Source organism: Ursus americanus, chromosome 3 (genome assembly GCF_024610735.1).
Source record: "Ursus americanus isolate L20-20 chromosome 3, mUrsAme1.1.p, whole genome shotgun sequence".
NCBI classification, from domain to species: Eukaryota; Metazoa; Chordata; class Mammalia; order Carnivora; family Ursidae; genus Ursus; species Ursus americanus.
This window is the reverse complement of record NC_142129.1, coordinates 90,255,451-90,280,131: the sequence shown is the minus strand read 5'-3', so window position 1 is coordinate 90,280,131 and position 24,681 is coordinate 90,255,451. Positions and strand designations below refer to the sequence as shown.

Below are 24,681 nucleotides of genomic sequence, written 5' to 3'. Positions count from 1 at the left end.
AAAGATGAAAATAAATCATCACAGAAAAACATGCTCAGCCCCACTTGTAATTTAAGAAATGCAAGTTAAATGATTTGAGGTACCATTATACACTGTAAGAAGTGGGAAAAAAAGTATGGTTACATATTACTGAGGTCCTACAAATTAACTCAGATTTTCTTGAAAACAATCTGTTAAGAAGTAATAAGAACTATAAATCTGTTCATGCAGTTTGAATGATTCCATTTGTACAGTGATATTCAAATCAAAAGCTTCTAATGCAGTAAAAAAGTAAAAATATCTTAAATGCCTAGAAAACAGCAAAATGCCTTTGTATACTACAGAATATTTATACAACAGGTTAGTACATAAGCAATTTAAAGTAAATATATAGCCAATATACACTAAATACTTTATACAATATACACAAAAATACTTTAGGAAATGCAAACACAGAACTCACAATTGTATGTGCATATAATTATATCTAATTATGTATATACATTAACAAAACTCCACAAAACAATTTGGCAAGATATAAATAGCACTAAATGTTCATCGTATTCTCTTTTTCTTCAAAATTTCTCAAATCCTTAAAAGAAACCAGGATGATTAAAGTGGTCTCATGGCTTCATGAAGAATATGGGGATCCCCACTAACCGTTCAGTACTATGGAGCAGGAAAAGGGCCTGGCTCATTTTCTGTTGTATCCTTATACCAGAATAGAGCCTGCCATTTGAAAGCCAACATTTATATAGCATATTCTATGTGCCAGACACTGTTTTAAGCTCTTTACATGGGTTACACGTTTAATACAACAACCCTGTAACATAAATACTATTATCATCCCCATTTGATAGATGAGGAACCTGAGGCAGTGTGAGGTTTAAGGGACTTGGCAACGTCACAGTCAGTAAAAGATCCAGGATGAGAACCCAGATAGTATGAGCTCCAGAATCCTTGCTTCTCCCACCCCTCGCCTGTGCTGTATCACTTTACTAAATGAGGAGGTGAGCAATAATAGCTGGGTGAATATGCATATGTATGGAAGAATGGATCGATGGATTGATCAACTGACTGACAAACCATTTGCATTTACTCTCTCTGGAACCTGAGAAAGGCAACTGGCATATTAAACCCGTTTTCCACTCTGGGCTGTGCCAGGAGCTTTCATACATTATCTCACTAAATCATAGGAGCAACGTTGCAAGGATGCATTATTACTGCCCCTTTGTTAATTTGAAGAAAGTGGGTTTTGTTCACTTGCTGTGGAATCTTGGAAAACTCACCCTAAGACACAAAAATGACGCTTCACAGAGCAGGAGCTCAACGTATATTTGTTGAATGCAAGACATTAAAATAACTTTTGAATACTTAGAAAAAGAAGTTGTAGATTTAGCAGCCAATATGGTTTTCTTAGAGACAAATACCACCAAGTCAATCTATTTTCTTTTTGGATTGGGTTCTAGACAGGTCTGTGAGAGAAATACTGTGGGCAGTGTTCCTGGATTCCACCAAAGCTACTCACACGGTCATTGAAAATATCGCTTGTGGATAAGATGGAGATATGTAGTTTGCATAATGACATAATGTGTAAATTTGAAGCCAGATGACCATACACTCAGAGAGCTCAGTTTCAATCCTGGGTAGTAAGGGTGGTTTCTGTTGTTGAACCAAAATGAGAATCAGGATGATGTCATGTTGGTTAGATTTGTGCATAACAAGAAGCTGGTAGAGACAGCAATCAAGTTGGTTTAAATAAAGCCAATTTTGTCTTAAGCAAAATTAATAAAAAATGTATTTAAGTCCAAAAATAATAAATGCACAGAGAAACAGGGCTTAATAGTTGCCAGAGGTTAGTTGTTGTTTTTTTTAAAGGCGATTTGTGGTCACTTAATGCGAGTCAACATGCCACAGGGCTGCCAAGTAAGAGTGAAAATTTGGACAGCAACAGAATTCTTACCCCCAAACAAACTCACTACAAGGCCAGGATACTGCTGCCTGACCCATACCTACAAGGTCTGCCATATGCCAGGCATTGTGTTGAGATCTGCTCATTCAATGCTTTCAACAATTCTAGAGGTAAGGATTATTATTACTATCCCCCAAAATTTAGACTATCAAAGTCACACAATTTGCCTAATATCTTACAATTAATAGGACAGGACAAGCGTTGAAAGCTGAGCAGTCTAATTCCAGCTTCAACTTATGTTAACCACGATTCTATTCGGCCTTTCGAGTCCTCGGACACTCATGGCTGCAGGGGCCGTGGATGCCCCAGGCCACGTGCCCTTGACCAGCATGAGTTCAGCTGCTGCTTAAGAGACTTCCAGCCTGGGGCGCCTGGGTGGCACAGCGGTTAAGCGTCTGCCTTCGGCTCAGGGCGTGATCCTGGCGTTAAGGGATCGAGCCCCACATCAGGCTCCTCTGCTATGAGCCTGCTTCTTCCTCTCCCACTCCCCCTGCTTGTGTTCCCTCTCTCGCTGACTGTCTCTATCTCTGTCAAATAAATAAATAAAATCTTTAAAAAAAAAAGAGAGAGACTTCCAGCCTGCGGACGGCTTCCTATCTCAAATGCCTGCACCTTTTCCTTCTATGTGGGCTTTCTCCAACAGCACAGGAATTTGCCGGGCCGCACCCCCAGGGGCAATCCTCAAGTACTAGGGATACGAGATGGTGGATAAAGGATGGGTATCCCCATTCTCCGGTGAGATGATTCTGAAGCATGTTCTACACTGTTTTCAATGTTCCCAGCATGACTGAGCCCCAGCTGCCCACAACAGCAACCTGCTCATCAGTACCCTTCTCTGTCTTATTTTCCCCTTGTTTGTTTGTGTTTCATGAGATCATTTCCCTAATAAATTACCTGTACCCAAGTCCTTGCTCAGGGTCTGCTTTGGGGGAAACCCAACCAAGATACCACCTTGGGTTATTTCGGAAGCACTCTTAAATCTTCCACTAACTTCAGGTAATTAATTAATTACTTAATTTAAGAATTTAAGTAATTTGTCTTTTTAATCATGCCATGGATAGCTCTGCCATTCATTATACATTGATTGTTTTATGTTATAAGCTAAATTAGAGCATGTCTGGGGGGAAACTAAAAGGGGTTAGCATGATTTTCTTCTAGGTTACCAACTAAACCCAATAAGAGCTTTAGGGAAGGAAAAATGGCAAAATAATGGAAGAGGTATATGAGACAGGAATTTTGAACTTAATCACTATAACTCAAGTGAAATGTAGGCCTTTGCCCACCCTGTCACACCCACCAGTGGACTCCCAGTACCAAATTACAGAACTGCCTCATTCTCAGGAATATTTCTGAGAGGCATGAGTTCCTGAAATCATTTTCTTTTTGGATAAGCTCAAACATCAAATTGGTACTTAGAAAAATAGATCAACCCAAGCTGGCAAACTGTAAAACCAAATCATGCCACCATTTGTTACTGTGTTTGTAGATCACAGTCCTACTCTTCTAATTCCAGGAGTACTGCCCCCCTCCCCCAGGAGGCACCTTTTAGGAGGCAGTGAATTGTGACTGATAAATCAGTAATGCTCGGGTCTTGCTATCTTAGAGAATGAACATCAGACTTAGGAACAGCTTGGGAATGGGAAAAACAAAGGCCGCTTGGGAAGGTGTCCTAACTGCAATCTTACTGTGTAGCTATTTTTTTATTTTCCTGAAAAATAATATTTTAATAATTACAAGTTGTCTTCTACTGCTGTTGTTGCATGGAAAAAATAAGGTAACCCGCTCCTATAAAATTATTGACATTTCTCAAATATACAGCTTTTGCATGTACATGTTGCTTTAAGATACTTCATATGGTTACTGTTACAACAAATATGTAAGTTTTATTGAACAACACCGTAAACAACCACAAAAAGCTTGCATAAATTGTTAGGAGATTCTGCTATTTATGGCAGAATTCATTGGTGGACTGTGTTTCATCAAAATATTCTTTCCCCACTGAAAAATGAAAAGTTTTGTAGCACGCAGACAAAAGACGTGGTCCTTTCCCTTCTTAACCAACTTTACACTTTCCTTCCCATAAGTCAAAGCGAAGGATACATACAACTTTCTTGGGATATTTATAAGGAAGAAAACTACACGTGAAAACAAGTAAAATGTATAGGACATTCTCATAAAAATTTAGCTACTTATCCAGATTAACATTAAGGTTAGAAAAAAATCAAAGATACCTTTGATTTTGATATTCACACCAAGTGAAATTAAGAACATGAACTAATAACAGAAAGCATTTCCTTAAATAGCATTAACTTCTACCTTTATTTTGACCTCTGTGTTCTGTGCTATTCTTGGCCCTCAATGACCAAACACTTGTAATAAAATTATTGGTATGTTTACCAACTAGGTCAGAGCACAGAATTTACTTTTTGGTTTTATATTTGATGTTATGTTGTTTGCTCTCTTAAAATGGGTGAAATTGTAATTCTCTCCTCAGACAACCATGACTAATATTAACTAATACGTCTTCTCTTAGTGCCTTTCCTTTGTTGTTAACATAGTTTATAATTTTGCCTTTTTAAATTAATATTATATAATAAGCATTTCCTTCCAAAACAAATTATCACTAAATTTAATTTTTGGTGAATGTACAATATTCTAAAGTAAGTACTTACCTATTACCCTAATGCTAGATGTTCATGTGCTTTGCATATTTCATTATTGTGAACAACTCCACAAGTGTCATTATGAGATTTACCAGAACATAAAGAACGATTATTTTAAAATAGAATTACTAAGTCACTAAGATTAGTCACTTCAATGCTCTCTACAACTACTGTCCAATTGCTTTCTCCTCAGCATGGTATGAATTTCTATGTCTTACTATGTGTTAGGACACATTAATTATTATTTATGTTTAATAAATACTTAAACAATTAAAAAAAGAAAAACATACTTGAGCCATCTTTATCTGCTTATATTTAATTAACAGTAAGACCAAATGCTTTCTCATGTATTAATTTGACATTAGGATTTCAGCTTTTATGAGCTATTTCTTCAGGTTAATCTGCTGAGGTTGTTGTTTGTTTGTTTGTTTTCTACTCTGTGTGATGGTTCTCTTCGTAAAATAACTACCATTATCTGTAGTTACCATTGGAAATATTTTCCCCACTTCATTTTTCTTTCAATTTATTTATGGTGTTAAATCTAGAGCTGTTCTAATACAGAGTAGGGATTGTCATCTCTAATATTTTTAAAAAATTCATTTAGTCTATTGATTCTTGAAGACAAATCTTAGAATTTGCTAAATTCCAAAATTAACCCTGTTGAAATGGTGTTCGGATTTTGCTAAACTATTAATAATGGGAAAAAGTGACATCTTTACAATATTTAGTTTTCCTAGCAGTAAGTTCTTGTAGTTTTTTTCCCCATGTAACTCCCATACATACCTTATTACCCTTTTCCCTAGGTATTTTATATTTGGGGTTGCTATTGCTAGCCATGTATGGAATCTCTCCTTCATTACATTTTCGATGATATAGGAAAGTATTATTTTCTGTACATTGATTTTGTATTTAATCACACACCTAACTCTATTGTTAAGCTGTAAATTTTTCTTAAAAGTATTATTCCTTTAATATAATATGCAAATCATTTTTTAATACTTACTTTTTTTCATCGGACAAATATAATCATTTTCGTGTGCATTTATTTATTAGTGTGCATTCAGATATTGATTTTATTCTCTTTCCCAACTTTCAGCCCATTCTCTGGATTTAGTATTTTCCAAACCCTGGATAAAATCTTGGAAAGATCCTGTAGGCTTTCCAATCTGTCTTAGGTAATGAATGCACAGTCCTTTCATTCTGGTGTTAAAAATCATCCAGTTCAGTCTAAGAACTACATCACTCTACTCAGCTGCAATATAACAGTAACAGTCAGAACCCCTGTGCAAATTCATTTCTAGGTTTCCTATAACTTTAATACTTGAGATAAGCTCTATTTAATTGTAGAGTTTACTCTTTTAATATATTTTTATATTCTATCTGATATTATTTCAGTATCTAGTTTCCTAAATTATGTTAGATTATATATCCTGATTTCCAAACTGTTTCAAGGCATGCTAACATCCCAAAGCATGCTCACACCCCTTGATATGTTGATAGGAGCTGGGGAGAGTAGAGTAGAAAGGAGAAAAAAAGTTTCTTTGGCCATAATAGTTTGGAAATCACTGCTTGCTACATTTCTCCCTAGAGATTCATAATATACATCAGCATATTAATTTGTAAGGAATTCTCCAAAAAAAATAAATAAAATATTTGTCTTCATTTTAAATGGTGGCTGGCCTGGGGACTCATTTAGACTAATAAAATGTGACAGATGGGACACCGCACAAGTTCTGGAGTCCAGACCTCAAGAAGTCTTGTTGCTTCTGCCTTTGCCCCTCAGCAGTGTTCAAAGACCACCATATAAGCAAGTCTCTCTAGCCTGAAGGATTAAAAAGATGAGGAAGAGAACAAAGTGACTCCATGTAGCCAACAGCCAGCACCAGCCAGACAAGTTGAGTAAGGCCATCCTGAACTTTCTAGCCCAAATCACCCACTAGCTAAAACCAACCACTTAAGTGGGCCCCCAAATCCAGAGGACCACCAAGCCAACCCTCAGAATCATGTGAAGTAATAAATCACTGTTGTTTTAAAACAGGGGCTCAAAAACTCAAAAATGTGATCCATGGCCACATTTAGTCCACCTGCTTTTAAACAACCCTCAAGCTAAAAATGAATTTTAGAAGTGACATCACCAAGATGCAACATACTTCATTCCTGATTTTGTTACCCTCACAAGAACATATAATAACTATTTAAGAACAAGACACCACTGAGAGAATCCTAGAACAGGGGGCTGAGGCTAAAGCACCCCCCTGCCCCACACAGATCATAACAGACGGCATTAGAAGTCTAAGAGAAGTGGCTACACCTTGACCATATTGCTCCTAACCCAGGCCAGTGTAGTGCCACAGGCAGAGGTTTCCCCCAAGACTATGTTTCCTCCAGGGGGAAAAGAGAACCCAGGGGAACAACCAGACCCCTCTCCAGCATTTTGGGTCACTTTCCAGGAACCCCTACTCTGATCTCAGACCACAGGGATTATAGGGGCATCTGCGGAGAGCAATCACTGGGGATCTGACCCTGAAGTAGAAAAGGGGAGGTACTTGCAACAACCAGTTCATACTTGTACTGCCTAAGTAGTGATCCCAACCAGTGGTTTTGCTCATCTACAGAATCACATCAGGGGCACACTCTGACCGGGGAACTTAGTGGAGTGCAGATCTGCCTGATTTTGGATCCTCAAACAAGGAGTTTTGCCGGCCCTACAGCCAGATTTGCTCAGGCCCAGGCAAGGAGCTGAATCACAGCCCCACCCCTTGGAGAGTGTCTTCCAGCCCCATCTGACCCAAAGAGCTGATGACAGCTCCTGATGCCTATGCTGCCCAGTGGTGCTCAGGCTGAGAAATAGGCGGGCAGAGATAATCACCCCAGAACAGAGCTAGAACTGGGCATGAAACACTCCCATGCTACATACAAGCAAAAGATTAATTCATAGCGAAGGCTGATGGCAGCTCCCAGCCTCATGCAATAAGATGGCCTGTTTGGGAAACTGAGAGTAGCCAGGAATAGCCCCTCCCCCGACTACTCCCACCCATGCAAGGGATGTGAGACACAGCCTCACCCACTATGGGGAGTGTCCTTCAGTCCCATCTGATCAGAAGGGCAGACAGCAACTCCTAGAAGCTGGGCAGCCCAGGGGGACTCGAGTGGAGAGGTGGCCTGGCAGAGCCCATAGTTCGGAGAACAAAGCCAATAGCTTTGTTTGGCCAAGGATCTTAGGGGCACGTTGGCTTGAGTTAAGAAAACAAAGAGCTTTACCAGCTTTAGAGCTGCTTCTCCTACTGCACCCAGGCAGGACTCTAATTCATAGTCCCCCTTACCCCTGAATACAGTGTTCAGCCTGTTCAACCAGGGAACCTAACCAAAACACCCAGGAAGCTGCAGAGCTCATTCAACAGCTCTACACAGAGTGGCACTTGAACAGAGAGCACAGACTGTGGCCTCCCCATCTGCAGAGCAAAATCACTGGCCTCACCTGACCAGGGAATTTAGTGCATACCCTAGCCTGACTTGGGTCCCCAGGCAATGAGCTATACAGGCTCACTGGGTCCTGTCCTGCTGCCTTACCAGGGCAGGGAGGCGAAATCATAGCTCCAACAACTGAATATAGTACCCAATCCCTACCATCCAATAAGCCTGCCAGAGAATCCAGGCAACCGTGGACCTATCCTAAAGCCTCACTTGGGCAGGGAACCCCGCCAGCAGTCCTATGCAACTGTCCTCAGGCATTGGCAAAGCACCCCCATGCCCATCCTCACAGCTTCAACAGTTGCCTTGTCCAAAAATAAATCATAATAACAGTCCCTACCTGCCCAAGCACATTTCTGGGAGATATACGTGAAACCCAAACTGACTGGTGAAGAAATGTCTCTGCCAAAACAAACCTGTTAAGTCTGGAAGAAGAGCCTGATTACTCAAATGTAGAGATACCAATATAAGGAATCAAAGATGAAAAACAGGTAAATATGACATCAGCAAAGGAAAACAATAAAGCTTTAATAACTAATTTCAAAATATGGAGGTCTATGAAATGTCAGACAAGGAATTCAAAATAATCCTCTCAAAGCAGTTTAGTGAACTATAAGAACACACAGACAACTAAACGAAATTAGGAAAACAATGCAGAAGCAAAATAAGAAGTTTGACAAGAAAACAGCAGCCATCAAAAAGTAATAATAATAAACAAACAGAAATCTCAGAGTTCAAAAATACAATAACTGAACTGAAGAATGCAACAGAGTTTCAAAAGGAAACTCGGCCAGCATAAGAAAGAATCAGTGACCTGGAGGATAGGACACTGGAAGTTATCCAGTCACAGACACACACAAAAAAAGAATACATTATAGGAAATCCAGAAGGAGAAGAGAAAAAGAGACAGAAAGTATATTTAAAGCAAAAATAGCTGAAAATGCCCCAAACCAGAGGAGAGAAAAGGACATCCAGATCAATGAGGCCCAAAGGACCCCAAATTGGCTGATCACACATAAGGCTACACTAAGACACATTATAATTAAGTTGTCAAAAGTCTTAAGACAAAGGAATTATTTTAAGAGCAGCAAGAGTAAAGAGAGAAGTTACATACAAGGGAACCCCCATAAGACCCATCAACAAATTTCTTAACAGAAAGTTTTCAGGCCAGGCAAGAATGGGATGACATATTCAAATTTTGAAATAAAATAGCCGTCAGCCAAGAACATAGGTATAGACGTGTCAAAGCTGTCCTTCAGAGATGAAAAAAGGATAAAGACTTTCCCAAACAAACAAAAGCTGAGGGAGTTCATTATCACCAGATCTGCCTTACAAGAAAAGCTGAAGGGAGTTCTTAGAGTAGAAGTAAAAGAATGATAATTAGCATCATAAAAACATAAAAGGTAGTGTATATCTCACTGATAACAGTAAATAAGTAGTTAGATTCTGCAATATGCTAAGAGTAGTGCATAATTCACTTACAACTCTTGTATGAAAGTTTTAAAAAATGAGCACAGTAAAAAGAACTACAATATTAACTACACAGTATTAAAAACATGTAAATTTTAGCAGCAATAACCAAAAACATGAGAGGTAGGAGCAGTAAAAGTATAAAGTTCATGAATTCTATTGAAGTTGTCATCAGTTTAAAACAGGGTATTAAAAAATTAAGACATTTTATGTAAGCCTCATGGTAACCACCAAGGAAAATCCTGTAGTAATTTTTAAAAAAGAACACAATAAAGAACTCAAAGCATACTAATACAAAAACATCAAAACACACACACAAAAAGACAGCAGGATAAGAAACAAAAAACAATAGATCTCCAAAACAACCAAATCACAATCAACAAAAGATAAAAATCCTTATTTACCTATTAATAACTACTTTAAATGTAAATGGATTAAATTCTCCAATTAAAAGACATAAAATGGCTAAATGGATTAAAAAAAATGATCCAACAATATGCTGTCTACAAGTGATTCATTTTAGCCTTAAAGACACACGTAGACTGAGAGCAAGGGATGGGAAAAGACATTTCAAGCAACTGGTAACCAAAAAAAAAAAAAGGAGGGTTAGCTATACTTATATCAGACAAAATAGACTTTAAACTAAAAATGGTAAAAGGAGACAAACAGTGTCATTCTGTGATGCTAACGGGGTCAATCCATCAAGAAAACATAACAATTGTAGATATATGTGCATCCCACATTGGAGCACCTAAACATATAAAGTGAAAAATAACACAGCTAAATTAAGAGATAAACAGTAACACAATAATACTTGGGGACTTGAATACTCCATTTTCAACAACAGATAGATCATCCAGATAGAGAATCAATAAGGAAACAGCAGATTTGAATAATACTATAGACCAAACGGACCTAAAAGATATATATCAGAACATTCTATATAACAACAGCAGAATATATATTCTTCTCAAGTGCACCTGGAACATATTCTAGATTAGGCTATATGTTAGGTCAAAAACAAGTCTTAGCAAATTCAAGAAGATTGAAATTATAGCAAGTATCTTCTCTCACCACAATGGCATTAAACTAGATATCAATGACAAGAAAAAAACTGAAAATTCATGAATACATTGAGATTAAACAACACTCTCCTGAACAACCACTGGATCAAAGAGAAAATTAAAGTGGAAATAAAGTTTCTTGAGACAAACAAAATGAAAACACAACATATCAGAACTTGTGGGATGCAGCAAAAGCAGTTCTAAGAGGGAAGTTCATAGCAATAAAGGCCTACATAACAAGCAAGAAAGAAGAGCACATGGATGGCTCAGTCGGTTAAGCATCTGCCTTTGGCTCAGGTCATGATCCCAGGGTCCTGGGATGGAGGCCTGAATTGGACTCCCTGCTCAGTAGAGAGCCTGCTTCTCCCTCTCCCTCTGCTGCTCCCCATGCTTGTGCTCTCTCTCTCTGTCTGTCTCTCTCTCTCTGTCAAATAAATAAATAAAAATCTTTAAAAAAAAAAAAGAAGAAGCAAGAAAGATCCCAAATAAACAACCTAATCCTATGCCTTAAGGAACTAGAAAAAGAAGAGTAAACTGAGCCAAAAGCAAGCAGAAGAAAGAAAATAATAAGAATTGAAGCAGAAATAAATGAAATAGAGAAATGAAGAGCATTAAAAAAGATTAACCAAACTAAGAGTTGGGTCTTTGAAAAGATAAACAAGCTGACAAACCCTTAGCTAAGTTAACCAAGTTAAAAAAGAGAAAGAACCCAAATCAACAAAATTATAAATGAAAAAGGAGACTTTACAACTAACACTACAGAAGTTCAAAGGACCATGAGAGGCTACTATGAACAGATATACACCAATAAACTGGATTTAGTATTTTTAAATGGTTGGAAGAAATCAAAAGAAGAATATCTCATCACACATGAGAACCATATGAAATTCATCTTCCAGGGGCACCCGGGTGGCTCAGTGGGTTAAGCATCTGCCTTCGGCTCAGGTCATGATCCTGAGGTCCTGGAATCGAGCCCTGCATCAGGCTCCCTGCTCACAAGGAGTCTGCTTCTCCCTCTCCCTCTCACTCTCCCTTTCCCTCAGCCCGTCCCCATGTACTTTCTCTCGTGATCTCTCTCTCGCTCTCTCTCAAATAAATAAATAAATAAATAACCTTAAAAAAAAGGAAGGAAAAAAAAGAAATTCAGCTTCCAGTATCTAGAAGTAAAGCTTTATGGAATACAGTCATGCTCACTCATTGAGGTCTTGTCTATGTTTGCTATCTCACTACAGTGGTAGAGTTAAGGCAGATGGGGTGGAGATCATTTAGTCCCCAAAAGCCAAAAATATTTACTATCTAACCCTTTATAGAAAAAGTTTGCAGACTCATTTTAAAGCCTTAAGTTTTAGGATGGTTTGCCATACCACAACAGTTAACTAAGATTTTAAAATTTTAATCCTATTTAAAATTTGTTTACTTATACACTGTGTTCTATAGTTTTATCTATGCTTGTATTTCTAAATTTATTATTGATTTTTAGAATATTTCATTGTAGTTGGCTTTTCTTTGTTGAAACTTACTACGATTTTTTTTTCTTTTTCTGTAGCCTAGTCTATCATCAGTGTTTGTAAATGTTCCATAGACACTAGAAAAGGCTGTGCTCTCTGTTCGCTGGGTATGCAGTGTGACATAGATCTACTACTTCCATCTCACTCAATAAGCCCTCTTTTTCTCTCTTAATGTATTTCAGAAAATAGCATGTTAAATTATTATAAAAATTAAGTTTCTCACAATTTCTAATTTTCTAACAGTTCTAACTTTCCATATTTTAGAGTATATTTCTATACCCTGACACGTTTAAAAATAGCTTGGAACGGGGCGCCTGGGTGGCACAGCGGTTAAGCGCCTGCCTTCGGCTCAGGGCGTGATCCCAGCATTGTGGGATCGAGCTCCACATCAGGCTCTTTCGCTATGAGTCTGCTTCTTCCTCTCCCACTCCCCCTGCTTGTGTTCCCTCTCTCGCTGGCTGTCTCTATCTCTGACAAATAAATAAATAAAATCTTTAAAAAAAATAGCTTGGAACAATCAATTACTCTTATTTTGCAGATATAGTATATATCAATGACCACCAGAAAGGGTCAACCGCAGGGCCATGAAGATCCAGGCCAGCACTCTGATTTTCCCTTTTTTGTTTCCCTTCATTAAATTGAACAGAGTACTGAGACTTAAATAAACTCAGACATTCCAATGTCTGGATTTTTCTTTCCAAAGTTAGCAAATGAGAAGAAAAACAATTCACAATAGAGGGAAGAAAATCATTAAGAATGGAAAATGTAAATTTTATAAATTCGAAGATTAAAAGTTGTGTGTGTGTGTCTGCGTCTGTGTTTGTCAATGTGGGGGTGAGGTGCAGAATGTCCACTTATTTTCTTTCCCTGGCCAGTATTATTCTAAATATAACATTTACAGTTAAAGAGGAAAAAGTAGTTATTCTCTTTGTACTATGGAAAAGGCACTGATAATCAGGAGATCGCCAATGTGAGCCTCACTGATGGGCTGTGCGTTATTGGCCAAAACATGTTAAACTAGAACTAAGGTAGGTTTAGTCTGACATGGAGAGCAGTGAGCAGCTTGCCAGGACTACTGTGGACTGTCCAGGTGAATGCGGTCAGGAGCAGCTGGTCACCAGGGAAATGGTCCAGGATGCTGGACAGCTGGTGGAAATCAAGCCTCAGCAGGGATGTCAGCTGTCAGCGCTGGAGGAGAGGTGGAGTCAGCTCTTACTAGAAACATCAGTTAATGCAAGATCAAAGACCAGAGGAAGGCCTATGCTAGAGCACCAAAGCTAAGAGGAGATAAGAATAGAACGCAAGCAGGGGCAAAGTAGTTGCCGAACAGAACTCAGCCTGAGTCTAAGGCAGGCAGGAAATCGGGCAGGGCAGGGACGAGTCTGGGAATCTGAGGAGCAAACCAGAGTGTCAAGAGAGTGAGTCAAACTCCAGATTCTCTGTCCAATTCAAAAGTCAAGAGCAAAACAAGGTCAGCCAGAAAAGTCTGGAGAACTGTACCTACATCCTCCCAAAAGGAAGACCTTTTGAGTTAGCTTTGTGGAGTCTCCCACCGGATAGCACAGAGCCTCTAGCCACGAAGCTGTTAAACTGTAGTTCCTACTCTTAGGAAGGGGTTAAGTCCAACGGTATCTGAAGCTCTATCCAGCTCCCCAAGTGTTTAGGACTCTAACATTCTATAAATCTAAAAATATACATTAAGTTCCAATGGAGAAACGAGGGTATTAAATGTTTTATCCAGGGAAACAGAGTTTACTGGACTCCCTCCCACCACCATCGCCCCCTCCCTGCCCCCCACCGCCCCCGCACATACATACAAATATCCCACCAGTACCATCTAATTCTTTCTACTAAAAGGCAGCATGGAATGGTTTATAGCCCTCCTGGAAAGAAAAAAAAGGGGGGGGATGGGGAGGAGGGAAATGACATTCCATTTCATCCTGACTCACTTAAAGACATCATTTGATTCTCAGTCACAAAGAATTCTCTTAACGGGAAGGAAAGCGCCCTGGTCACGAGGAGCCTGTTTGGAGTTGCAGTAGTTCCCCTAGCATCCTGTAAGCCAAAAGGATACATTCCAGGGCTGTGTTTCTTTCATTCTTTTTCCCTCCAGCCTGATTTTATAGTAACAACACAGAGCCACTTAAATCTATCTCCAAAGAACCAACATTCAGAAAATGTACCACATAAAATATAGACATTTTACAAGGAACCATCTATTAGCTGATAATGGCCAAGCTGCCATGGAATGCATAAAAAAACAAATGTGACCCTCACCAAAACATCAGATCCATTTATCCCCATCGGCCTTCTGCAGTGAATGCCAGATAAACCTACAATAATATGATTCAAAGCATTATAAGAGGTAGGGGGGGAAGTGGCAATAAACTAAACATGTAGGTTGAGGATAGACATAAATCACATGAAATGCAGCCTCATAAGATACTAATAGAAGTCAGGGTGGGGGAAGGCTGGCAGGAAGATTTTAAAAATGTGATCATATGGGAAAGAGAATAGTAGACCAACCAAAGAGTTTCAGAGGGAGCAAACAATAAGTTTATCTATATATATTAAAAACATGTAGACATGGGAGAGTCGAAGGTTGCCAGGTTTAGAGAGGGGAGGAATGAATCAGAGTTAAAAGAGACTTCCCCAGCCTCCCAGCCCTGGCAGAAGTATCAGCGAGGGGAACTTGATCCCTGGCGCTCCTGACTGTGACTGCTCTCAGCCTTTCACTCTGCTCTTCGCTTCGCTTAGACAGCCTGAGATTTAATGATTTCTCCACTTTCTCCACAGTGAAATCTAGTCGGAGGAGAAAGTCTGAGAAAACTTACACTAAGGAGTAAGAGTGCTCAGTGGGGAGTCTGCTGGAGATTCTCTCCCTCTCCCTCTGCCCCTCCCCACCACCTCTCTAAAATAAATAAATCTTTTTTTAAAAATCTATAATTGCCTAACCCCTGAAATCAGCAAGCTATGTGTAAGAAAGGGTTATATTCTATGGAATAGAGGTTCCTTCCAGTCCTTCTAAGTTCTATCCTCTAGGTGAGCACTGATAAAATCCTGTTTTCTAAGCAAACCACTTATTCAATGAAGCCTTCATGCAAATAAGCGAAATCCAATTAGGAAGGTGCCATAATATCCATTTGTAGTTTCGTTTTAAAACAGTTCAAATTGTAAAACATAGGATAAGGATAGGAAGATGGAGCCAGGAAAGGAAGACAGGAGGAAGGACTAAAATAGGGACTTAAGAAAGGGGGAAGGAGTAAATGATAGACAGCTGCTAGAAATTAAATATAAAGTAGAGTTGACCTTTAAACAGTACAGAGGCTAGGGGTGAACTGAGTGGCCCAGTCATGATCCCAGGGTTCTAGGATCAAGCCCCATGTCGGACTCCCTACTCAGCAGTGAGTCTTTCTCTCTCTCTTCCTCTGCCCCTCTGCCTCTCTGCCCACTTGTGCTCTCTCTCTCTAACAAATAAATAAAAATTTTTAAAAAGAACAGCACAGATGTCAGGGGCACCAACCCCCCACACAGTTGAAAATCTGTGTATAACTTTTGACTTCCCTAAAATTTCACCACTAATAGCCTACTGTTGACCAGAAGCCTTACTGATAACACGAACAGTTGATTAATACACATTTTGAATGTTACATGTGTTATATACTGCATTCTTACAAGAAAGTTAGCTAGAGAAAAGAAGACATTATTAGGAAAATCACAAGAAAGAGAAAGTACATTTACAGTCCTGTCCTGTATTTATCGAAAAAAAGTACGCAAACCTGTGAGGTTCAAACTCGTTTTGTTCAAGGGTCAACTGTAGCTTCGTTTTCTACTAAGAGTAAAAATTAAGGAAATTATAGATGTTGTTTAGCAGAAAATTAAGTTCAACAGCTTTCAGGAAAGCCAAAAATATCCATTAAAACTTTGAAAAACTTAACCATAAAAATGACACAGGGGAACTCATGGATATATTTTACTTCCGAGTTCAAAGGCCCCGGCTGAAGTTTTCACAGGGGCTATTAATACCACATAGCAATGAAGGAACACAAAATGTCTCATTCTTTATGAGGGTACAGCCACAAATGCAAGGAATAACTTAAGTGGAGTTTTCCCAAATTCCAATTCATTGCCCACACTGAGAAACAAGTGTCTCTTGAAAGGGAATAGACTATGAGCCATTAAGGTCTACTTTGGGTTTAAAAAAACTAAGCACTATTAATAATCTTTATTAAGAATGTAGTACAAAGTTAAATGTATTCCAGGACTTGTGAGCTATTTTTAATATTTCAGAAGAGTTTAACAGAAATCATCTATTTAGTTGCAACAAGGCCACAAAGGCCAACTACACAATATCATGCTTTCCTGTCACTGGAATTAAATCAGTACACTAACACTTGTTAAAGCATCCTGATCAGGATTTGATTGGCATTTACAGAGAACTTTATTAAATAAATATTGTGGAATTCATTGGGAGAGAAAAATTTCTCAAAAATAGGGGGGTTCATGAGTAAAAAAAGATATAGGAGAAATTTGACGGTAAAAAAAATTGAGGAACTGTGATTTAGGATGCTGAGGGATTGAGATTCTCCTAAAACAGACAGCTCTGCTGTGTGCTAAGTGTTGTGAAACTGCTTTCATGTGTGTTCTGGATTTTAATTCTCAGGATGATGTAGGAATTGTTATATGCACGTCATATTCACAGGAGGACCCGAGGCTCAGAGGAATCAGAGGACCAGCTCAAGGCCAGAGAGTTAGTCAGTGAAGACTCCGGCCTCACATTCAGGCCTTTTGACTTTCTGTGATCACAATACAGTCCTCTTAGGTTAGTTTAGAAACAGTTCGTGTTTCCGGCCATCATTGTTCTCTTTTTATTTAGACCTGACATTGGGAATTTTCCCTTTTCCCTTTGGCCAAACTTGGATGGTTTTACCCCTTCTAGGTTCATACATTCACTAAATAAAAGAACATTTCTTTTTTGAGTGCTGGAAGCCCTAAGAGACATTAGAAATAAAAATCAAAAAAGATATAGTCTCTTATGGTGCGTTGGTGTAGATTCATCAATTGCAGCAGATGTCCTCCTCTGGTGGGGGCGTTGACAGTGGCAAGGCTGTGCACGGGTGGGGGCGGGGGTCACATGGAAACTCTCTGTACCTTCCTCTCAATAGTGCTGTGAACCTAAACTGGCTCTTAAAAACAGTCTTTAAAAAGTAAGAAATTAAGAAATTCCACGATTAAGAAATTTAGAAATTGACTGTCTTGTCAAGGAGGACAACAGATGATAGTTGAGGACAGTAGATGCTTGGACGCAGCAGCACAAGAGGGGCTGCTTACAACAGACAAGTGAAGCAGGAACAACTCCGAATCATGTGTTCATTTTGAAGGTAGCAGCCAGGGAGACAAAGAAGCTTCATCCTCTTAGTGAAAAGCAATGAGCAGATGAGAAGACACAGGATTAAAACATCAGGCCACATTATAAGGAGTTGCAACAAGGTGGGAGGCGATTACGTGTGGTAAGGTAAATAGGGGCACCTGGGTGGCATAATCTGACCCTTGGTTTGGGCTCAGGTCATAATCTCAGGGTCATAGGGTCGAGCCCCACTTCGGGCTCCATGCTCAACACAGAATCTGCCTGAGACTCTCTCTCTCTTTCTCCCTCTGCCCTGCCGCCTCACCTCTCTAAAATGAATAAATAAATCAAAAAAAAAAAAGGTAAATAGTTTAAACTTTCTCCTCAAAGCTGTGGAGACCCCCTGAAAGACCTAGGCAGGGAAGCAGAAAGACCAAATTTGCGTGACTGGTACCAAGATGTCAGGGTTTGTTTTTTTTGTTTTTTTTTTAAGATTTTATTTATTAATTTGACATAGAGAGACAGCCAGTGAGAGAGGGAACATAAGCAGGGGGAGTGGGAGAGGAAGAAGCAGGCTCCTAGCGGAGGAGCCTGATGTGGGGCTCGATCCCAGAATGCTGGGATCACGCCCTGAGCTGAAGGCAGACACTTAACGACTGTGCCACCAAGGCACCCCAAGATGTCAGTTTTTAAAAATTAACATTTAGGCACCTCTGACATTACAATCCTTCTATCAACAGCCAAAAAATGCTCTAGGTCCAACTCTCCAAAATTCTGAAAAGTCCAATTAAAACTAATTTGACAACAAGTTTTTGGAAGTGATCAGTTAAGATGGAGCTCTTTAATAAACCTTTGATTCAATTCAACAAATATTTGTTTAGCACTTCCCTTTAGAAGGCCTGTAAACTATGGCATTTAATTTCACAATATTTTAATACAGTAAACTCTGAAAATAAGTACATATTCAATAACATATCAGAAGCTTAAGAAAAACCAGATCATTCAAAACCAAAAAGAATTACTTATTTCATCAAAGGAATGGCCACAGCATTTTAAAAGGTAAATTTATCTGACGCTGTTAATTTTTATTTATATCATCTTAGTGTAGCCAACTTTTTAGTTATGCCTTCACTAGGACTATACTGACATACACTTGTTGAACACGTGTAGCATTTTTCAAAAAGCAATTTAAAAGCTGTCATCAGTTTCTTTCCAAGCTACTTTATTTTTCTTCTCCTACGACATGTTTTGTTTTCTCCCTACGAAATTACACTCCATCCAATATTTCCTCCTTTGAGGTATCTTTTTTTCCTTCACCTACTTCTGTTTGTCCTTTAAGACTCACCTCAGGTGGCACCACCTCCACGAAGCCTTCCTTGATTTACCCACATTGAAGTAGTTGTCCCTTCTCTGTATGCTTTCCACGGCACTTAGCACATACTACTTAAACGACTGCTTTACTTGTTTATTTTCCTACTTAGATCATGAACTCCTCAAGAGCCCAGATCTCTTCCTCCACCTCTGTAGCTGCAGGACAAGTGCACATGGTCAGTGGTCAGTAATGGTGGAGAAAGGAAGGGAAAGAAATAAAACGAATTGTATTTCTATTTTCTCCATCATTTCTCATTTCCTTCCTCCTCATTTCATGTCTTCCTATTATTTCTCCCCAACTCCCAACACTACATCTTTATACTTCTCTTCTTGGTTTCAACGCAAACCATGATTTTCAATCTCTCCCTTGAGGCCCTTACAATTGCAAAAATGCTGATCCAGGGCGTGAGTAGCACAGGCTTCAGAGTCCTTGCTCCTTGGCATTGCAAAGAAGGGGTTTGTTTTAACGGGCCCTGGATTAGTCTCTATTCTACCTCGTCTGTGCTTAAGCTGGGGACTTTTAACATGCTTTAGCTTTGCATAGGTTTCAGTCTTCGCAGCTGGGTAAACAGACTTTCTGCAACACCCTGGATAAAATGGCAAGCTCAAGGGAAAAGTCCTCACCTTTAAGTGAAAAAAAAAGAAAGAAAGGAAAAAAAAAAAAAACTTGTTCACGGCCACGGTCGGGGAATAGTAACACCTGAGAGCACCTGAGGGGAACTGTGTGTGTGCTGGCCGTGGACAACACAGCTGATGACAAAAACATGCTTTCCTGAATAAGCCTGGCTGCTCTCAGAAAGGAGCATCAGACCGCAGTTGGCAAGAATAACAGAAAAGTGAGGTAAGTGGCTGACATTTCTGGTAGGCTTTCAAACAAAGTCTAGAGATTTCATAGGAGAACACCAAGGTGACTGTAGTTAACAATGCTGTGTATCTGAAAGGCTAAGAAAGTAGATTTTAAAACCTCTCATCACAAGAAAAAAATGTGTGACTATGTGAGGTGAGGGATGTTAACTAAACTGATTGCGAAGATCATTTTGCGATATATACAAATATCGAATCTTTATGTTGCACACCTTATATTATACAATGTCGTGTGTCACGTATGTCTCAGTAAAACTGAAATGTGTCTTCAGGGGCATCTGGGTGGCTCTGCGGTGAAGTGTCTGCCCCTGGCTCATGTCATGATCTCAGGGTCCTAGGATCAACCCTGCATCGGGCTCTCTGCTCCACAGGTAGCCTTCTTATCCCTCTCACTCTCCCTCTGTTCTCTCTCTCTCTCAAATAAATAAAATCTTTTTAAAAAATTTATCTTCAGGCTAGATAGAACATAGTGGTTGCTGAGAAGCAAACTCACTTTATGATGAAAATAATTCCCTTATTTCACAAGTTTAAGAAACTACTTTAGTATAAAGTCTATCATAACTTTTACAACATGATTTGCTGCCCGCCTCCCCCCACTCTTTCCCTAGACCTGCTTTCCCCCTACCACCACCACCCTCCTTTATCCCCTTCCCCGCCTACTCCCTCCTTGGGCCCGCCTCCCTCTACACTCTCTCCCTGGACCCACCTCTCTCTCCCTGGACCCACCTCCCTCCACACTCTCTCCCTGGAGACACCTCTCTCTCTCTCTCTGGACCTACCTTCCCCCCACTCTTACTTTGGATCACCGAGCTCCAGGCTCAATGTCCTCTTTGCTACTCCTTAAACTCCCACCCATGTACCTACTGCCTAAAAAGCTTCTCCCAGTTATCTGAAGGCCCTTTCCCTCACCTCCTTCAGGACTCTGCTCAAATGTCACTTTATCAGAGAGGACCTCCCTGACCAGCTTAAATGGAAGAGCCAGCCTCACAACCAACTTTTGGTACTCCTCATTTTCCTTTCCTGCATTATTTGTCACCAACTTACATTGTCTCATTTAATTCTCTATCCCCAGTGCTCAATAAATATTTATTGAGTAAATAAACAGAGTAACATTCCCTGTACCTCTATGGGGAGGCAATAGGACATATGGAAAAGACACACAGCCTTTTGAATTCTAACTATTCACTGTGTGGAACCTTGAGACTAACCTCCATACATTTCAGAATATTCATCTGTAAAGTGGGAATAATAACGCTTCTCTGATAAGTCAAGGCATCTAATAAATGCTGGTTCCTCCCCTTCCTTCCTCCCTGCATCCTTTCTGTGATTGGGCATTACTGTGTCTGTGATTCACAGGTCCTCAGACGGCTGTCCAATGAAAGGAACAGTGTGCTCTGCACACCTGGAACAGCACCATCCCCAGCAGGTAAAGCAGATCCTGTTTAGGTCAGATAACTGGTAGACTGGAGCTGAGGCTAGGAAGGACATCTTCTTTTCTGAAAGTGTTGTCGTCTGACCAGGACACCAAATAGAGATGTCTGAGGATGGTTTCCTGAAGCTATGGGATGGACCCTGAAGCACGACTGTGTTTCAGAATAATAGTAAGTCTGGGAAGCATTCCAGACAGAGAACAGAAGACACAGGATGGGAGTGTGGCCCTAGCAGGGGTTTTAGGCTGAGAAAACGGAGGAAAGAAAAGATCGTGTCAGGCTGTGGAAGACCATGATGTCAGACTAAAAAGACCACACTTAATCCTATAATCAAGAGCCACTAAACATTTTGAATATTTCATTGGAAACATAGACTCATCTCATGAAAAGGATACACGTTTGTACTTTCACAGACACTTCTGAATGCCGAGCACTGAATGGTACTAATGAATCCAGTGACATCTGCTCAGGAAAACACATGACAGGGTTGTAAATGGGAACGAATCACATCCTAATCTCCCCTGCTCATCACTGTTTGATCCACCAGGCAGAAGAGACTTGAGCTGGCAGAGAGTGAAGAACCATGGACCACAGGAGAGCACCAAAAACCATTAACGTGCTAGCACCAGAGAGCAGGAAAGCCAACCTCTGGGCAGCACGGGCTCCTTGTGGTCTGTGTTTGAACAGCAGACCCTAGGACAGTGTGACCTCCCCCATAAATTTCCTCTCCTCGGGCTACTCCTCATTTCTTCCATAGGAATCAATTCCTTAGTCCTTGTTACGTCTGAATTAAGACATAAGAACCTGAAGGGCTCCAAAATGATGAAATTTCCACTTACGCATATAGAAGAGGATAAAGAAAGACATGGCAAATTATTTAATTCACCCCAAAGAGAGAAAATAGAAATTAATTGGTTAGACGCTGCTAGAAATCTCTCCACAGCAGAATTCTAGGACAGAGTTTAGCCAGAAATAAACGTTTCAAGGGCCTAGGACACCAATACTTAACTCTGTGGTTCTTGAAGTTATAAAAGTGCTGACATCTAAAGAACAAGATGACACTTGCATCTGCCGAGGTTTTGTATTTTTCTTGGGTCCACTCTTCTCACAGCATGGATATGATTTATTTAGACTATCAAAGAGCTTTTGATAAGGCTCTCACAAATGCCTATTATTGAAACTGGGTAACTGTGGTGTGAAAGGAAAAAGTCCTATCAATGAATTAAATGGATTAAAAACTGCTGGAGAGGCAAAGAGGCAAAAAGCAGAAATAAATGACCCATTCTCATGTGGGGAAAGGTTAATGATTGAGGGCTCTTAGGCTCTCTGGTAGAATCAGACTGATACTTCACTAACGACCAGGACAGGGGAGCCCCATCCTCGTTCCCGTGTTCTCCGTGGATCAGCCCCACACAGAGCCCCCATTGATCAAAGGGCCTGGGGCACAAGGAGGAGATGTAAGCAGTTCAGAGAAGTGCTCCCAGTCCAGGGAAGGGCAAATACGTAATGAATGTTGTTGATCCACCCAGAGAAGCCCAAATCCCAGGGGGACAGAAATAAAAATTACAGTAGCAGAATTTTATTGTCTAAGAACTTTGATACACACTCCAGAGGAAGACAAGGGCCCTTTCAAACGACAAGACATGATATTGGAACAAAAGGACTTCATTTATGGGCATCATAAGGAAAACAAAAATGTTCCTCGCTGAAGAACAGCTCATGTGGGCATTTAGATCCACAAAAACCACGACGCCTACTCTTTGGATGGAGAAGTTTAGACATAAACAAAAGTGAAACTGGTAGGAAAGATTAAGAATCAGTACCCTTTTTCTGAGGGAAACTTGGAAGATTTGATGCAGGTTTTAACAAAAGCATAACCTAACATGAACGGAATAATCTGGAAATCAAATACTCTCATTGATTAACATTAATCCTTTATGACCCAAAACTCAATCTGGCAATTTCAAAACATCATCATGACAAATTTCACAGGAGAACTTTTGACTTAACCTTTCTTTGTCTCAGTTTCCTCATCTGTAAAATGGGAATAGAATTTACCTCACAGGATGACTGTAAAGATTAAATGGGATCAGGTATGTAGAGTACTTAAATAGCAAAGGTAAAAAAAATTGTTAAATTATTTTTTATTAGTATCGTTGTTATTAGTATTTATAATAGACTAAACCCAAACACATGCTGTAGAGAAGAGATCTAATTCAAGCCATTGTGATTTTTCTTATTGATATCATTGTTATGCATCAGTACTTATTAAGACACGTAAAATACTTTCAAATAAAGAAAAAGCATAGCTTTGAAATATCTTTCCATCAAACCATTTTGTGAAATGGAAGAGAATTACAAGTTAATCTAAAATAGGCAAACCCCCCCCACACACACACAAACCAGGCAAATGCTAATGACACATTCATTCTTAAATGTACCAACAGTAGACCCAAGCTTACCGTGCAGATAGTGTTTTGATAAGCTCTTTTCTATTCTGTACACGAAGGTGGTTAGTTTTATACTTGGAGTCATCAACCAGTTCGGGCAAATTCAAGATCTAAAAGGGAAAAATGATTTTAATGTATAATTCACCATTTTTCGTGTACCTGCCTGTGAGCGCAAGTGTTCAGGGCCTACCAACACGTTCCCCAGGATCATTCCTTGCTGACCTGTATGCTTCCAGACAAAGGCATATGGAGCAACAAAGGAATAGAGATGGAAAGATCACACAGTCAGGATGGGTAATGCTGTGACTGAGTTTGTCATTTACGAGAAGTTTTCGCTACAGTTAAGTATGCGCCTACAGATGGGAGCATAGAACAAGAGTTATCAGATCCCCATAATAAGTCCTGTCTAGAGAGAGTAGGTACAGAGATACAAAACTGGATAAAACTGACCTAGTTCTGAGAACCAATATCATAAGTACATGTCTACACTTATATGAAGCCCATAATCAACATATATCTTGTAGGTACATCCACTTATTTGTTCCACATGTAAATAAAATAATAATATCTGTCCCAGAAGCCCTACCCAGGATGTTGTACAAGGTGCTAAAATAAAGGAAAAGCATACACATTTGCCCCAAATGCTCACCATTAAAACAATGTCAAATTAAATGATATTCTTCCTATAGAAGTGTCACTATTTTTCTTTAATATGTCTCCCTGAAGGAATAACAAATAGAAATGCTTTTATATACTTCCTCTTTTGCTCCTCCTCAATAAAGAGAAAATCTATCTTGCACATCCCTTTGGACATCTTGTGATTTTAACAAGATCATAATGAAAGTACCAAGTGGATTTGGAATGGAAAAGAAGTTTTATAAAGAATGTGTGGAGGCAGTGTTTGGCAGTTGTGTTGGAAAGTCAGAAGCAGCATTTATGGGCTCGGGGCAGGCCATGTGGCCTACAGAAAGCTTCACTACCTCAAATAATGTATTTGCTTGAAATATAAACATTTAATGGTTTCATTTGTTTCTCACAGTTTAAATAAAATCAATCCATTAATCATCTCACAAAGGACAGAGAAGTGAAGGA

At 39.5% G+C, this 24,681-nt stretch overlaps 1 protein-coding gene across 6 annotated transcripts in view; it reads right to left on the bottom strand.

Moving 5' to 3' along the window:
- Positions 1–24,681, bottom strand: part of SUGCT (succinyl-CoA:glutarate-CoA transferase) — a 696,086-nt gene that overhangs the window by 383,413 nt on the left and 287,992 nt on the right. For all 6 annotated transcript variants that reach the window (XR_015724068.1, XR_006778824.2, XM_045793504.2 and 3 more), the window contains one exon: positions 23,602–23,699. Coding sequence is in view for 4 of the 6 variants with exons in the window: in XM_045793504.2 (XP_045649460.2) it covers positions 23,602–23,699 (98 nt within the window). In the remaining 2 variants the exon portion in view is untranslated. The remainder of the gene's footprint in view (positions 1–23,601; positions 23,700–24,681) is intronic.